This window comes from Salvia hispanica, chromosome 4 (genome assembly GCF_029641045.1).
Source record: "Salvia hispanica isolate PSC_SH4W2 chromosome 4, Shi_PSC_v1, whole genome shotgun sequence".
NCBI lineage: Eukaryota > Viridiplantae > Streptophyta > Magnoliopsida > Lamiales > Lamiaceae > Salvia > Salvia hispanica.
This window is the reverse complement of record NC_142695.1, coordinates 56,157,210-56,175,702: the sequence shown is the minus strand read 5'-3', so window position 1 is coordinate 56,175,702 and position 18,493 is coordinate 56,157,210. Positions and strand designations below refer to the sequence as shown.

At 31.8% G+C, this 18,493-nt stretch overlaps 2 protein-coding genes across 2 annotated transcripts; both read right to left on the bottom strand.

Annotated features, from left to right (window-relative positions):
* Positions 1 to 4,327: 4,327 nt before the first annotated feature.
* Positions 4,328 to 5,856, bottom strand: LOC148929585 (putative F-box/LRR-repeat protein 23). The gene is made up of 2 exons (XM_089056947.1): positions 5,534 to 5,856; positions 4,328 to 4,961 (listed from the first exon to the last, which is right to left on the bottom strand). The coding sequence occupies exons 1-2, from the start codon at positions 5,854 to 5,856 to the stop codon at positions 4,451 to 4,453; spliced, it is 834 nt and encodes a 277-aa protein (XP_088913073.1). The 3' UTR covers positions 4,328 to 4,450.
* Positions 5,857 to 8,122: 2,266 nt separating this feature from the next.
* LOC148929584 (putative F-box/LRR-repeat protein 23) lies at positions 8,123 to 8,509 on the bottom strand. The gene has a single exon (XM_089056946.1). It carries the CDS (start codon positions 8,507 to 8,509, stop codon positions 8,123 to 8,125), a length of 387 nt encoding a protein of 128 aa, XP_088913072.1.
* Positions 8,510 to 18,493: the final 9,984 nt, after the last annotated feature.

Below are 18,493 nucleotides of genomic sequence, written 5' to 3'. Positions count from 1 at the left end.
TTCGTTTTCGTGGTTTCATGCTGTGACTACGTTGATTTGGGCAGATGGTTTCAAAAGATAGTTGAAATTTTTATATTTTTTAGGGATTCGTTTTCGTGGCTTCATGCTGTGATTATGTTGATTTGGGGCAGATGGTTTCAAAAGATAGTTGAAATTTTTATATTTTTTAGGGATTCGTTTTCGTGGCTTCATGCTGTGACTATGTTGATTTGGGGCAGATGGTTTCATTGTATTTTAATAAGCGGTCAATTTATAGGAAAAGATAGTTGACATTTTTATATTTTTTTGAAATTCTCCTATTCGTTTATATTTGGAGAACATTATGTAATGCAAAATCCATAATTTATTTATAATGAACATTGATTGGGGACAGTTCAGAACAATGACTATTGCATTTCTTTTGTTTTTATGTATTAGTTCTATTTGGATAAAAAAGATGGATAGATAAGCTCAAATATAATGCAATTTTAGGTTAAAAAAATATGGATAGATAACGCAATTTTAGGTTAAAAATTAGTACTCCTACTACTGTAATTTAATATACACCATCTATCTATCTATCTATACATATATAAAAGACGAGTTTTAACCTTCTTTTGAAATATTTATAAATTTTGGGTATGAATTTAATTATTTATAAATTCGGCAGTTACATTGGAAAATGATTAAAATTTTGAAATTTGCAGCTAATTACTAGATTTGTGACGGCCTCCAAAATTAAACATTGTATTAATAACAATTCTGATTTTTAATTTTAGAAATTATTTGGCCGTTACTTTTAGTAGTTTATTTTAAATGATTTGCCGGAAATCTCAATGCTCTATTTTATTGCATTAAATAGAGAATTCAATATTTATTCAAAAATTAAGAGGGGGCATTACAAATACGTTTTTCAAAAACCAAAACAAACAACTACAACATACGTTTTTTCAATAGACCCACTGATCATGGTGATTAGTGCCACATACATATCATTTATATTGCATTTAAATCAAATTTTATTTTTAAACCACCGACTATGGTAAAGTAAAAAGTTTAAAAGATTTTTTTAAGGGAAATGAAAACGTTTTGGGAGTAGAATTTGGAGTATAAATATATGATATTTGGTCGCTAAAAATTCAATCACTCACAACAAAATTTTTTTGTACAAGATTGAAATTTGGCGTTTCTATTCTTACCATTGGAAGAACCTTAACATGATGCCATGATTCTTCAAATTGATTGGTGCTTTGCATCATTCGATAATTTCTTTAGTAGTCGAAGTTCATAATATTCGTTCCCACTATCCAAAAACAAATATGACGAGCGTCAACCTTAATTACTTCAATAAGGATTAAGAGGGGGAAAAGAATGGACGAATTGTGTATGGTGAAAGAAGCCAAAATATTCGCAACGACAACAACTACCTGGCAATATAAGCGGAAGCATAACAAAGAGGTAAGATTTTCATCAAGGGAAAACGATAAAAGAGAAGAGAGAGGTTGTATATCGCTTACGTTCCTTTACTTATTGGAATAGTATCATAAGGATTTAATTTGGGGAAGATATTTAAAATTGTTATTCAACTTTAGAAATATAATTATATAGCAGTTTTTGAGGTCTGATTTTAGGGATATTTTCTTTATATATTTATTCATTGTTGTATGTATATTATTTAATCACATTCTAGATTGATATATTTAATCAAGGTTAATTGACATCTAATGTTTCTTAATTTACGCATTATTTAGGATAGAATCATTGGAAGAAACCGATGAATTATAATGTGAGAAATAATTTTTTGACATATTTCTATACTATTATAATTTTCTATTTATTTTATATAATTATTTTTATTTTAGATTTGAGGATAGCGAAAAATCAATTAACAATATCAATCAATCCCTAAACATATGAAAAAATATATATATACACATACGTAACAAAAGTAACTAAATCAGCAGTCATAAATTTCAAAATTTAACAAAATCGAAATATGAATATCGTTTATTTACATAGTTTAATTATAAATTTCAAAATCAAATTTATATTTTCTGTTATGTGTGACCATATTCTCGGCAATAGAGATCCAACAGTGTTCTAACTTCTAATCAACATGGGTGTTCATTTTATTTTTATTTTAAATCTTATTTTTAATTTTATCTACTTATTTTTATCTTACTAAAAAGTTAAAATTAGTGCCAATAAAATAAATGAACCGTGCATTGCACGGGTGTGACACTAGTACATATTAGTAAAAAGCAAGTTTTAGAAATATTTATAAAAATGTCATTTTAGGTTAAAAATAATTTAATTGAAATTCTAATCTGTTTTTCAAATATCAATAATGAACAATTAAAAAATAAATTCCAATAGTTATTTTGCATTACAATCGGCAGTTTCATTTTGAAATGTAACGGCTCAAGCAATCTTGCATAACTCCAGCAATTCGACCAAATTACAAATAGTTCAGTTTCAGTATATAATATGAGTGCCCCCATATATTCCGAATTTTGTGGTTGATATTTTATTCCTGATTTTGTATGTATGTATAATGTGCATGCACACAAACATGCAGTAGAACTTAAATGAATGAGTTAAGTATCCGATTCATAAAAATACAACTCTTTCTTTTGGTCTGTATCATTAAAATAGAATCTTTCCACCTTAGGAAACTTCTTTAACGAGGGGAGACTCATTTTGTTCTAACACTTTTTCTTTCTCAATGTTACATTAAAATTTGTGTGATTTTAAAAGTTTCTATTTTTAGTAAACGGATATACTGGTACTTTTACGTTCATGCATCCAATTGCAATGAATGATATCTGATAGAGAGAGATGGAGCCATGGAGGGAGAGAGGTGTCAAATAGTCCGTGCAATTAAGGCAATGAATGATTTCTTAGGCACAATCGATACACATAATGGCTTTTCATATTGTTCCCTAAATTGAGATATTTAAGACTAGGTCTCATCCACTTATAAAAAATTGCCAATCGTCAAATATTTACCATCCAACGTTACTTCTTGTGAACCAAATGTGAAAAAAAAAAAATTCCCAAAGGAAACAACTCTTATTCTCTTAATATATAGTACTCCCTCCGTCCCACAAAAGATGTCACACTTGTGGGACGACACGAGATTTTAGGAAGTTTTGTTTTGTGCGTTAAATGGAGAGAGAAAATATAATTTTTATATTTATTTGAGAGAGAACTTTTTCCAAAAGGGGAAATGTGACATCTTTTGTAGGACAAATTAAAAAGAAAAGTATGACCTAATTTATAGGACGGAGGGAGTAGTACTACATCAGAAGGAAGACAGTATACACTATCTGTAGACAAAGAAGTCATTCCTATAGGTGTTTGAAAACACCAAAAATGGACAATAACAAAAGCAGAATCATCAAGATATATTAAAGTCATATAATCAAATATAACATTGTGGAGTATATCTATTGGAGTTAGGTAGCCTCAAGTGAATTCAAAATGAGAGCAGCGTCATAAGCTGTACATTGCAACTAATAAACGAGAGAAAGGCGTTCATTGATATCTCACTACATACCAAGAAATATGGGAGATATAAATGAAGCCTCCAACAAAATCTCATTACAACCTTCAAGACCAGAAATAGTAATAACCACCAAAACCTTCACAACAACTAATAATATTCACGTCAAATATCATCACTACAATAGTAAAGATGAATAACATATTCAGAATCAATATCATATCTATCCTTCCGTTTTTTTATCCAATCCATTAAACTGATAGAGTCGGTATGGAGCCACAGATCTTTTCTGTCCCGAGCAGAACATCTTTGGCCAGAATCAGAGACTTTCTCACATAGGCGGTGAGCCATCATCTCATTCGAGTGAGAATAATGATCTATATTGATTTCATATTATGATCGTCCTTGAGATTAATGATTTTGATGTATAATTATATTGTAAATATATGACAATTTTGAAGTTGATTTATATAATCTAAATATTAGTGCAAGGGGTGTGATCAATTGCTAACTTTCTTAAGTGGCAAACTTGCTAACTCATCAACGCTGTGTATTAAAAATGTCAATACGATGACATTAAAATGTCAACACATAATTTTGTTGAACTTCTATATAATGTGTTGATATTTTAATATTACCGTATTGACATTTTTAAAATACACAACATTGACAGAGTTAACAATTTAAATAGTTAGCAATATAATACATTCCTTAGTGCAGGCATGACTATGTGACTAATTAAAAAGTTTTGCGAATTTAAAGGCTAAGAAACTTTTAACCCAACAAACCACCTGAGTTAATGTCGTCAAAACTACAAAAGGACTAAAAAAATAGATAGAGTAGCTCAAATATGATGCCAAGTCCAACAACCATTTCAATAAAACAAAACAACATTATCGTTCACCAACGTCCTAGCATTTTCAAGACTAGAAATAGTAATAACCATCAAAGTTCATCGCAACCATCCTAATAATAATCAATATCATATTCAGCATCATCGAAAACACATGAGACCTTATCATCCCAATTGTCAAGCTGAAAATTTGGTTCGGTTAAATCGAGCCACAGATCTCGTATTTGATTAGAACATCTTTTGACAAGAGCCCCTTTAAGATCAAGACCGGAGCATCCTCGAAGATGAAGTGACTCAAGGTGGGGGCAGCCATCGAGAATTGCTTTAAGTCCCTTATTTTCTATATGATGTCCGAAAAGTCGGAGATGGTGCAGATTAGGCATGGTTTTTCCAATCGCTACAGCATACTCTGTAAATTCTAGATGCTCCCAACAGTAGTTGAAGTGGGTGAATGATTTTAACATGGGGCAAGAGATCCCAATGCTTTCGAAGTCTTTGAGAGTGGGTCCTGGCATCACAATTAGGTGCAACTCTTCCAATTGTGGGACTTTTTTCATTGCGCGAGCGAAATCAATTCCTATGATATCATATTCCGCAAGTGTTAGGCATCGAAGCTGAGGTGATCTGTCAAGGAGTTGAACATAGATCATATCAGTTATTCCGGGAAGCCCACAAAAAAGAAAGGTTCAAAAAGCAAGAATCACCACGCCATAGATATTTTGGTTGTCCAAGCACAGGTGACAACAACACAAGTGCAATTAATTAGAAAATTTTCAATTATAGCACCAAAATTTCTTTGATTAGCACACCTTTTATTTTGGTACTCTTGAAGTGTCACTAAGTTTTAGAACACAAACCTTTCAAGTTTGAAATCATCATATATAGTTCTAAGTTGCCAAAAATTAGTTCAATTTCTTAGAACAATTGCTCAAATCTTATTTTTAAATTCAAAACACAAGCTAATTATTAGCCATAATCATTATTAGTATTAATCATCCTTCAACAATCAACATAGTTGGCTTAGTAAAAATAAATTGTGCATTAGGTAAGTGAATGGAAATTGGAGGCCAAAAATTATAAATATGAAATAGGATTATTGATAAGAGAAATTCAAAATTGAAATTTGGTGTAAGAAAAATATTAGAGCACAGAGGTAAATGAAACAGTAAGCATTGTAAAGAGAGAGAGAATGATACCTCTCGACGAAGTAGTTTAGCAAGCGATCCCCTTCAAAACAGCCTAGCTTTAGTTCGACCAATTGTCCCTGGCTGCGATCCACTGCACAACGGAAAATGCTCTCAAATTCGTCAACAAGTGCGCAACGTCGATAGTGCAAATTAATGGCGCGCCACATGGTCGGATTCTTGCAGACTCTCCACCATGTTGTGCACACTCTCTGCGCACTCTTCAGTATCTCTTCAGTGTGTTGCAGCCTTTGCAGGATATTTGCCGTCAAATCCTCCGGCAGTTCGGTCCATGGCGGCGAGGGCGGAATTGCGGCTGAGGATGAAGAGGCCATCTTTTCAAAGGGGAATAAGAATAATGTTTGGGTGTGGGTTTGTAATAGGGACCTAATATTTTATCCCGTATATTTATTTACTTTCATCATTAGGATTTGATTTGCTTTTGATTTATTTTCTCTCCGTGTATTTATTTAGCTTATTTATATTTTAGTATTATTTAATTGTTATGGTTTTATTTACTTCTAAAATTTGATTTATTTTGATTCGCTTTCGTAATTTATAAAAAATATTATAAATATGTGTTGAGTTTTTTGTTATTATTATCAACCAAATAAATTAAATTAATATTTATCATTCTCTCCATGATTCTCTTCTCTCTATTGGAAAAACAGCCAGCTTTCTCAAAGTCAAGCTATTTCATTTAATTTATTCAGATAGGGTATTGGAAATTACAATAAGAGGCTCCTCGATTCAAATGCCTACCACCCTTCTTATTCATGTTAGTACTACTATAAATAAAAATAGTCAAATTGAATAAATGAGTTTTAAATTAATTAATACTACTAATAAAGAATGAATGATTTCACCTCTTCTATTGGGGCCTGGCTCTTTTTTTATTTATGTGAAATGCTCTTTTGGTATTATAAATACGATGAGTTTCAAGTTAACTAATAACGGCATAGAATGAATTAGGGCTCGACATTGTTCGGAGACGTTAGTCGTGATTCATGGCTTACTACGGATGAAATTATATTCCTCCAATTCTATACTAATAACCAAAATTAAATCTTCCAAAGCAAATATTTCATTTCTAATGGGATGAGGGAGTATTAATTTTGAAAACTTTTATTTCAGTATTTCACTTGATAATTTCATTTCTTGAAAAACTCAAATCAACATTTAAATAAAACAACGTAGTAACATTATTGTTCACCAACCTAGCATTTTATCAAGAGTAGAAATAATAATAACCATTAAAATCTTCATACAATACTAGCATTAACTATTAATCACTCTAATAAATGTGATAACTAGTCATCAGAGCCATCCCAATAATCATGCCGCTAAAACGGCAATTCGAAAAATCAAGCGTTAGATCTTTTATTTGAGCATAACATCTTTTGTCTAGAGCCCCTTGTGGATCAAGACTGGATAATTATTTTAAAAATAAAATAAAATAATAATACAAGAGGCATTTAAAACATAAATTGTAATATGTCCAATCGCTAGTCAATAGGTAACAATTGAGCCTCTTGAAATCATTCATAAATATTACTACCTCCGTCCACGAAAATTCGTCCCGGTTTGACCGGGTACGGGTTTTAAGAAATGTAATGGAAAGTGAGCTGAAAAAGTTAGTGGATGTGGGTCCTACTTTTATATATTAGTTTTATAATAAAATGTGAGTAGAAATGAGTTAGTGGAATATGAGGTCCACTACCAAAAATGGTAAAAGTGAAATGAGACAAATTTTGGGGGACGGACGGAAATGGAAAAATGAGACAAATTTTCGTGGACGGAGGTAGTAATATGTATTTATATTGTTTAAATTTAAATATGGCTAAAGCAATTATATATTGATTGTGAATTTTTTTATAATAGTATTCACTTAATAATTTCATTTCACTTGTTGAAAATCTCAAATTAGATAACATTTAAATAAAACAACACAGTAAAAGCATTCATAATGGTCGGATGATCATCCGCCCTAATATCCGCTCTAGTGTTCTCCAAAACGCCGTGGGCTTGGTGATGCTCATGGCAGCGGTCGTGGTAAGATCTCCAAAACGAAGAGGCTGCGAAGACAATCACCCACCGAAAAATTTGTTCACTTTATGGAATTTGTATGTATATGATTCCAATTTCGTTAAATATAACATGTTTTGCAAAGCCAGTATTGAATTTTAGTCGTACTCTCTCAATCTCACAATAAGAGTCTCATTTTGTCATTTCGATATGTCCCACTATAAAAGTTACATTTCATTTTTAATATAAATGGTAAGTAAGTTCTACGTTCCATTAACTCACTTCACTCACAATCTACAAAACCAAAATAAAAAAAGCCACTAAATTTTCCAACGACCATTCTTTACATCTTAAAATACGTATCCACACCAAATATGATTCCTATTATGGGATGGAGGGAGTAAACAAACTCCAAATATGAATAACAGTGAGATGTAAATAGCTCGAAAAACAGACTGCAAGAATGGTTCCAATTAAAACCACTTGAAAAAAAAAAAAGTTGCATCATCCTTCACCAAACTAACATAAAAGTGAACCATCAAAATCTTCAATCCTAATAAAATCAGGATCAAATTCTTAGTCACTGTCACAGAAGTCGCCTTGCAAGAAAGACAAGGCATCCAAGTCAAAAGGCTCAGGGTCATCAACAGGAATATATTTTATTTGGTCAGAACTTAGTTTGCCTAGACCCCCTCGTGGATCAAATCCGGAGCAATGCTGAAGAACAAGCGATTCTAGGTGGGGGCAGCCATCGAAAATCGCTTCCAGTCCTTTGTTTTCAATCTGAAGTTTAAAAAATCCGAGATGACGCAAGTTAGGCATGTTTTCTCCAATGGCTACCACATGCTCTGTAAATTCTTCGTAATGAGCACCCAAAAGGTTGTTATACGTAAATGATTTCAACATGGGGCAAGAGATGCCAATGCTTTCAATATCTTGAGGATTGAGATTTGGCATCATCATCGTAAGATGCAACTCTTCCAATTTTGTATGTTTTTTTATCGCTGCAGCGAAAACACTCTTGTCTATTATACGATATACATTGATTGTAAGGCATCGTAGTTGACTTGATCTGTTGATTACAGGAGAAGAATATCAAAACCAAAAACCAGAGGAAACTTGTAAGAAGAAAGCATGGGAAGCACACAAAAAATATTGCAAGTATTAATAAAATAGAATTGCAAGAAGTTGGTTTCCAATCATTTAATTTGTTCTTCTAAGGCTATATATTTGGATTTAAAACTTTTAAGTCTATACATTGCTGCAAAGCATTAATGACAATCATATATTACCAACATTTTAATGTTTGTAGCAAGCCTTTTTAGTATTCACTAAATAGTGAGCACAAAAGTAGGGGTGTCAAAATGGATATCGGGAATTGGATACCCGATATCCAAACCTGAAATATCGGGTAATTGGATATCCGATATCCGATTTTTCGGGTTTCGGGATCGGGTTCGGGTATAGAATTTTTGGATTATCGGGTATCGGGTTTTCCGATACCCGATCGGGTATACCCAAATTACCCGAATTACCCGATTTTTTTAATTAAATATAATAAATTATGTATTTATTTTATTATTTTAAAATTTTGATTTAAAAGTTTATGGATAATTTTCTTAAAAAATAATAAAAAAATTAAAATTAAAATCCAAAATCGGGATTGGATACCCGATTTTTCGGGACTGGATACCCGAGTTGGGTATTTGGGTACCCAAAATTATTTTCGGATCGGATATCGGGTATTAGATTTTAGGAAATTTGGGATCGGGTACCCGAAATTTTCGGATCGGATACCCGCGGGTATCCAATTTGACAGGCCTACACAAAAGTATTCACTCAACTTATGCCTTGGATCAAAAATTGAAGTTGTTCCAAGAAATAAGTTATTATGTGGAAATAAAAATTGAAACACAATTACCTGCATCAGAAAATTTTAAAAACTAACAACAATTTATGACACAAAAGAAAGTGTTGTTAAATTAATGATAAATTAACTTAGCTTTTGGGTTTTTTATGACACTTTCATTTGCATTCTCTAATTTTATTTGGGTAACAATAAGAATGTTTTTTGATGCGTTACTGAGATATTTAGAAATCAAATTAAAGCACAAAAAATAAACCAAACACCAAAAATAGTAAGCACCAAAGTACCGGTCAGCCGCGTAGTTTAGCCAGCCATCGACTTCACAACCGGAAAGCTTTAGCTCAAGCAATCGTCCCTGGCTACGATCCACTACGCAACGGCAAATGTTCTCCGGATTGTAGCTTTCGCAGAGTCCATGATCCAAATGAATAACGCCACATGGCGGGATTCTTGCAGACTCTCCACCATGTAGCGCACACTTTCTGTGCACTCTCCAGTATCTCGACAACATCCAACCTTTGCAGGATATTCGCTGTCAAATCCTCGGGCAGCTCGATCCATGGAGGCGATAATGGAAGCGGAGGCGTGGCTGAGGATGATGAAGAATCAGCCACCGTGGGAATTGCATGGTCAGTTTGGATCATCAGCTCGCTCAATTCCGATTTTGCTCCCTTGCTCAACATATTCAATAATTAATGGTTTGGAAAATACTTGAGATACTTCATGGTTGTACTTATATATACTCTCTCCATCCCATAAAAATGTGAGTAATGGAAATGACACGAGAATTAAGACATAATTGTTAAAGAAAGAGAGAGAAGAGTAAAGTATGACAAAGCAAAGAGAAATGAAAATAATGGTAGTTAAATTAATATTAGTGGATAGTGAAACTTACATTATTATAGTGAAAATTAAAAGTGCACATATTTTTTTTAGAACGAAGGGAGTACGCACATGCTAGTGACAATTGCCATGAATGTACTATTGAAAACTTAAATAAGAGGCTCTTCGGTAACTGCCCACGACCCTTCTTATTCCTGTTCTATGGATTAATTAAATAGGGACAAATTCAATAAATGAGTTTGAGCGACTCATATAAATTTCATTTTTCCTTGTGCCACTTAAAACGGTACATTTTCAACATACATGTTGGCTTTTATTTGATTGAATGAACTATATTCTTTATTTGAAATCCGACGGTTGGTATAAGACTATACGTGAGTGGTTTCAATATTGGGCAAGTGAAGACAATGATGAGAAGGTGTAACTTTTCCAATTGTTGAAGTTTCTTGTTGTATCATAGTTCAGTGTAAGTAAAGTCATAAAAGCCGACATGATCTATTAAAAGAGTAAAATTGAGAACAAATTAAAAGCATTTTAGTGTTGAAAAAAGATAAATAGATGGGAAAATCATGAAAATTGAAGGGTAATGCTATATGACCACATTATGGCTAGCCATAAAATGGTATTCTAGTAAATTTTTTATGTTATGGCTATTAATGATTCAAACACCTCATTTAATGCTCTAATAACTTTACACTATTACCCTTTCTATTTAATTATAGTTGTTTTTATTGATTTCATTTCTCTAATCTGGTTCTTACGTTTCTTTTTTAATTCATCCATTTTTTAATTTTCTATTTTCAGTGATTTATTTTTAAACTATTTTTTATTTTAAGATTAAGTTTTATCTTTTTTTAAATATTTATCTATTATACCACACTAAAATTGAAATCAATAATAGCTTATAATTTGTGACACAATCATATAGCCTATAATATTTTTATCATGTTATATTTTAAAAGTATTGATTATACTATAAACATAGCGTGCATAAAATATAACTTCCTAAATCAATATACTAATTATTGTTTTATATAGTATGATATATAGTAGTTGTATTTACATAATTATCTTTGTCTCTTTAATTTAAACACACTGTGTTAGGTTCTAACTTAATTTTATTTTAAAAATTCATTAAATCTTAAATAGACAATATTTTTTAAAAACATAAAATTTCCAATTCCCTGTCTGTAAGTCTCTACCATCTCCCACCCTCTTACAAATATCAAAATCCTTCCCAGCATTAGTATATTAATATATGAGCCTATAATATACTACTATTATATTTTGAAAATACGTAATCATATCATAATAGTTTATATATTAATATACTTTCCAATTCCAAGTTGTGATATAATCTAATAATAATAGTGATTAATATTATTATTGTTAATATAGATTATAATATGTGCTACTCCATAATACCGTTAGTCCATTACCATTACCATTACCATTATCATTACCGTTATTTTAGCTTAGTACTTTTACTTATTATTTTACTTTGTACATAGTAAGATGTTAAAAATAGTAATGATGATAGTATAAATTAATCACTTACATTTAAAATGAGCTAGCTGATGATCAATGATGGAATTACTTCTAAAACTATGATAATTAAGATTAATTTTATAAATGATTACTAAACTATAGTACTTGTATCAAATTAATTACAAAATTTTATTTCTATCAAAATGAATACTTATAGTATTCTTTAATGTTTTCTTCTATTTTTTAACTATATTATTACAAATAAAAATTATACTCTTACAAAAGAAATTCAAATTAAATTAAATTGTTCAAAATAATGTAAAAAACATAATATCAAGATGTTATTTTTTTGGAGGGACTTCTTTCCGTATTTTCAATTACCTCTCATTTTGGGCATACATGGGTGATGGTAGTTGTTACTTTGCCTATATGAAAAGTGCATTACTTTTTATCATAAAGTTGTTGTGATTGTAATTTTAAATAAATGCAATTGCAAATATAATGATTATTGTACTAAATTCAATTGATAAATATTTCAGTAATTCAAATTGAATATAGTATCAATTGAAATTTTAATTATTCAACTAAATGAAGATATAATGAATCTAAGAACGACTAAAACACTAAATTATTTCATTAAATATAAAGATCAATTAAAATTTTTTAATTAATAAATTGAGTCGAAGAGCAATTGAACCTTCAATTGAATTTAAGATAAGTTTGAATTTATAATCATTCAAATAATAAAAAATGGAAAAATGCATTAGTATATGATTAATTGATTTCAAGATAATGCTTATTATTAAATATTAATAAATTATGTTATGGTTCAATAATAAAAAGCTAATTAATATTTATTGAATATATCATTTCATAACATGGAATCAATCTATAATATGTTTAATAAATAGTATACGTATAAATTAATAATAAAAGGAAATAAAACTGATGTAGATAAACTACTGCATAATAATTAAAAGTTATAAAAAATAGTTAAACATCACAACAACACAAATGTTGTAATTCAAATAAAAGGGTACAAAAGTCCTAATATATTTGATGTTTTTGAGGTAAACTGATTTTGATGAATTAGCAATAACTACACTATATTTTATTAATTTTTTAAGTATGTGACTGGCCACATTATGGCCATTTAGCCTCACTCAAAATTAAAATCATCAAATTGATGGGAATATCATGAAAATTGAAATAAGAGGCGGCTCAATCGCTCGCACTTCTTCTATTGTGATTAATGTACGCCGATTTAAATAATGGGTTGGTAACCTTGGAAAAGAAATGTTCTCTGTCATATTAGGGAATTGTTCTCCTCATAACACAAATGAGTACACTTAATATACACCCAAAACACTCAAAACTACCTAAATTGGTCTTCCAGAGCCTGTCAAATTGGGTACCCGCGGATACCCGATCCGAAAATTTCGGGTACCCGACCCGAAATTCCAAAAATCCAATACCCGATACCCGACCCGAATTTGATTTCGGGTACTCGGATACCCGACTCGGGTATCCAGTCCCGAGAAATCGGGTATCCAGTCCCAATTGTGATTTTGATTTTGATTTTTTTTAAAAAAATTAACTACAAACTTTTAGAATTTATTTAATATTATTTAATTCAAATTCAATAAAAAGTTGAAGTACTAGTATTCAAGTAAAAATAACTACAAACTTTTAGAAATACAAAATTTTTATAGTAGCTCGAATTTAAGAGAAAATAACTACAAATTTATAGGAATACAAAATTCTTGTAATAGTTCGAATTTAAAAGAAAATAACTACAAACTTTGAAAAATACAAAATTCATAAGTTATACATATTAACATCTTTTATTCATCCACAATAAGTCGATAACCATCAAAATTCATAAGTTCAAACATTCAACCTTTATAAATCCACAATTTAATAATTCATAAGAATCAAGATCTAACAATAATATCATCAAAAATTCAAAATATCACAAGTCAATGAAATTAAAATACAATAAAAAAAATTACATTACATATCTTATACACTAACTATTAAGTATTAATTAAATTGTAGTTAAAAAATTAAATTACATTTTAGAAAATAAATCGGATAAATCGGATAATTCGGGTATACCCGATCGGATATCGGGTAACCCGATACCCGATAATCCAAAATTCTCACTACCCGATCCCGATCCGATACCCGAAAAATCGGGTTTCGGGTATCCAATTATCCGACTTTTTCGAGTTTGGATATCGGATCAAATACCCAATATCCATTTTGACGGGCCTAACTCTTACTTACAATGAATAATAGTCCCCATCTTTCATTTAATATAGATATGATCAACAAAGGTTTCTTTGTGAATAATAATTTTGGTCTATAATTGTAAAGATGACAGAATTTTGAAGATGATTTTCAAAATCTATAATTTAACTTTTGTACAAGCTTGTTAAAATATGATATAGGGGCTGAGGATGAAACGGCCTTGCAGGATATTCTCCGTCAATTGAGGTTTCGGCGTTCCTTTGAGTATGATAAGGTATACTGAAAAAATGATTGAATAATTTAACGAGAAGGGAAAATAAGAAATTTAGCGTAGTTGGTTGGTGATATCGAACATAATTGTGAAGCTGAATTCGAAAATAAAGGTTACGGCGTTTCATACACAATTGAACAAAAATGTAAAGACAAGATCGCACATAGGCGGTGAACCATCTCATTTGAGTGAGAATAATGATCTATAATGATTTCATATTATGGTCATCGTTGAGATTAATGATTTTGATGTATAATTATATTGTAAATATACGACCGAGTTTGAAGTTGATTTATAAAATCCAAGATATTAGTGCAAGCATGTTAACTATGTGACTGAAAAGTTTTGCGAATTTAAAGGCTAAGAAACTTTCAACACAACAAAGGAACAAACGGGTTAATGTCGTCAAAACTATAGAACTTAAAAAAATAGATTAGAGTAGCTCAAATTTGATGCCAAGTCCAACAACTATATCAATAAAACAAAAACAACATCGTCATTCACCAACCTATCATTTTCAAGACTAGAAATAGTAAAAACCATCAAAGTTCATCGCAGCCATCCTAATAATAATCACGATCATATTCAACATCACTGTAACAGAATTCAGCATTGTCGAAAACATACAAGTAAGTACTCATTATCCCAATCTTCAAGCTGAAAACTTGGTTCTAATAAATCGAGCACAGATTTGATTAGAACATCTTTCGCCAAGAGCCCCTTTAAGATCAAGACCGGCACATCCTTGAAGATCAAGTGACTCGAGGTGGGGGCAGCCATCAAGTATTGCTTTTAGTCCCTTATTTTCCATAAGATGTACGGAAAGTCGGTGATGGTGCATATTCTGTAAATTCTTGAGGCTCCCAAGAGTAGTTGTAGTAGGTGAATGATTTCAGCATAGGGCAAGAGATGCCAATGCTTTCAAAATCTTTGAGAGTGAGCACTGGCATCACAATAAGGTGCAACTCTTCCAATTGTGCGAGCCAAAGCAATTTCATGATACCATGTTCCGAAAGTGTTAGGCAACAAGCTGAGTTGATCTGTCAAGGATTTGAACATAGACTATATCAGTTATTCTGGAAACCCCACAAAAATAGAGGTTCTAAAAGCAAGAATCACCACACCATAAATATTTAGGTTGTACAAACACCAGAGACAGCAACACAAGTGCAATTAATAAGAAATCTTCAATTATAACACCAAAATTTCTTTGTTAGCATGCCTTTTATTTTGGTACTCTTGAAGTTTCACTAAGTTTTACAGTAAAACACAAAACTTACAAGTTTGAAATCAACATATATAGTTCTAAGTTGCCAAAACTAGTTCAATATCTTAAGAACAATTGCTCAAATCTTATTTTTAAAGACAAAACACAAATGTACTAATTATTAGACATAATCAATATTAGTACTAAACCATTAATATCTCACTAGATACGAGGCAAAATGGGAGATACAATGAAACCTCCAACAAAATCTCATAACAACCTTCAAGACTAGAAATAGTACTAATAACCATCAAAACTTCCACAACAACTAATAATATTCACCTCGAATATCATCACAACAATATGAACGATAAACATTTTTAGGATGATAATCATAGTTATTCTTCCGTTTCATTATCCAATCCATTAAACTGATAGAGTCGGTATGGAGCCACAGATCTTTTCTTTGCTGAGCGGAACGTCTTTGGCCAGAATCAGAATCAGAATCAAAATCACTACAAGTGACTTTATTGACTTTGTCAAGTGCGGAGCATGGCCGAAGATCAAGTGATTTGAGGTGGGGGCAGCCATCGAGAATCGCTTCCAACCCCTTGTATCCCATCCGATGTTCACAAAGTCTGAGATGGCGCAAATTAGGCATGGTTTTTCCAATTGCTTCAGCATGCTCTGAAAATTCTAAACCTTCTGGAGAATATGCATCTTTGCTCAAACAATTATGATATGAAAACGACTTCAACATTGGGCAAGCGATCCCAATGGTTTCAAACTCATTGGATATGAGCATTGGATTCATCATAAGGTGCAGCTCTTCCAATTGTGGCAGTTTTATTATAACCAGAAATCAAATTTTCTGCGGTTGCACCATAATTATCACACACTAAAACTGTAAGGCATCGAAGCTGACATGATCTGTGGAACATAGAGCAAACTAGACACTCAGCAAAATGAAAGAATGGGACCATAAATAGAGGTGCTAAACCTACGAAACAACACACCAGGAACATTGAAGCAGTACAAAGAGTGGTAATACTAAGAACTAAACAATCACATGATGTACTGAAAATCAAAATTCAGAAAGGTTGAAAAATAACCATACACAAGATAATAAGCATAATATCATCATACAAGCTGAAAATTTTATAGAAACAACAATGAGATTGTTATAAGGCTTTTCCCTACCTAAACTACTATAACCAGCACAAACGAAAAAGACAGCAAAAAAGTGAAATGCACATTTCTCATCTAGCAAAGATAAAAAAACACAAGGGCTTTGAATAAGGAAATCAGGAGAAAAAAGTATGGCCTCTTTCTTAGAATATCTAGCAACCAATTTTGTAACCTTTTGTCTGCCAAAATTAGATCGAAGGCATAAGAGAAAAGCAAACACCAATCAACATAGTTCTTCTAAGCTGCCAAAATTAGTTCAAACTTCAAAGGCATATAAGAGAAATACACACAAAATCCAAAAAATTATACAAAACTCAATTAATTGATCAAAGCACCAGATATGATATGAAATGATAGAATTGTACCGATCGGCTACGTAGTCTAGCAAGTGAATCCACGTCCAAACGCTAATCTTTAGCTCGAGGAGGTTTCCCGGCTTAGATCAACCGCGCAACGGACAAGGTACTCGAATTTGTTCACCCAACAACGGCAAATGTCGTCATGTTTCCTGCCCTTGCAACGGCGAATCTTATTATGATTGAAGCTACCGCAACGGCAAATGCTGCCGAAATCGCGGGCGGCGGGACGTCGATAGTCCAAGTCTATAGAGCGCCACGTGTCGGGATCGTTGCAGACTCTCCACCAAGTCTTGCAAACGTACTGCGCACAGTCGATTATCTCCTCCGTATACAGCCTTTGCAGAATATCTGCCGTCAGATGCTCCGGTAGCTCGATCAACGGCGGCAAAAGTGGAGGAGGCGGGGATGAGGGTAAAGATGAAGATCTCCTGTTGCATTTCTTCGATTTTTTAGGGTTTCGTGGCTTCATGGTGTGTGTGTAGATTTGGGGGATATGATTTCATTGTCTTTATTAATAAGCGGTTCGTCGTCTGATTACAAATGATTTTATTTATTTAATTCTACTAGCGTGTAGTAGACTAGTAGCCATTAAAATTCAAAAGCAAATTAGTATTTCACTCTATATATTAAATTATTTACGTTGTTTTATGATCAAGCATATTGAAAAATTATTATAGCGAGAATTGTAAATGTTTCAATAACGATTAGACGATGAAATTTGTTATTTGTTATTTTGAATTTTAATAGTATATTTATTTAATATCAACATATCTTTTACTAAATATAATACATATACGATATACTCGTTTAATTGTGTTAGACATAACGAGGACTATGAATCCAACAAATTGACGATATTACTCATTTGTTAATATTTTGTGTATCGTATTATGATATCCGGAAATTTTAATCTTGCCAACTCAATTTAAGATCTAGTACTAATAGTTATTGATTGGTCTTGATTATGCACTAGAGTAATATTTGCACCTTGGCATGACCCGTGAATTGGAAATTTATAATTCTATCATTTTTTTCTCTAAGTCTCATTTATTCTTATTAATTTGGTCGTCACACACGACATGACCATTGTGTAGTTCGACGTCCGAAGGAGTGTTATGGGTCAGGTGATGGGCGTTAATTAAGGAGTTATTTTGGATTTCTAAGTCCACTCAACTTCATCCATGCATAGAGAAATACTGAATTATTCAATTTTTCAGAGAGAAATATAAATAGAAAACCACAAAATTTAACATCAAGAACAAGATTGATCAAAGATGTCTATCTCCATCATATCATCCACAGAGAAAGATGGAGTAGTTAGATAGATAGATAAAAATACAATAATATACGTGGAATAAGATGCCAAATAGAAAACCATATGGAAAAGACCAGGTAGAATCATCTTGCAATATTTAAGCTACATAAAAGTAAAGACACTTGATCTCTCGGGCCTATCAGCATCTTATCAATA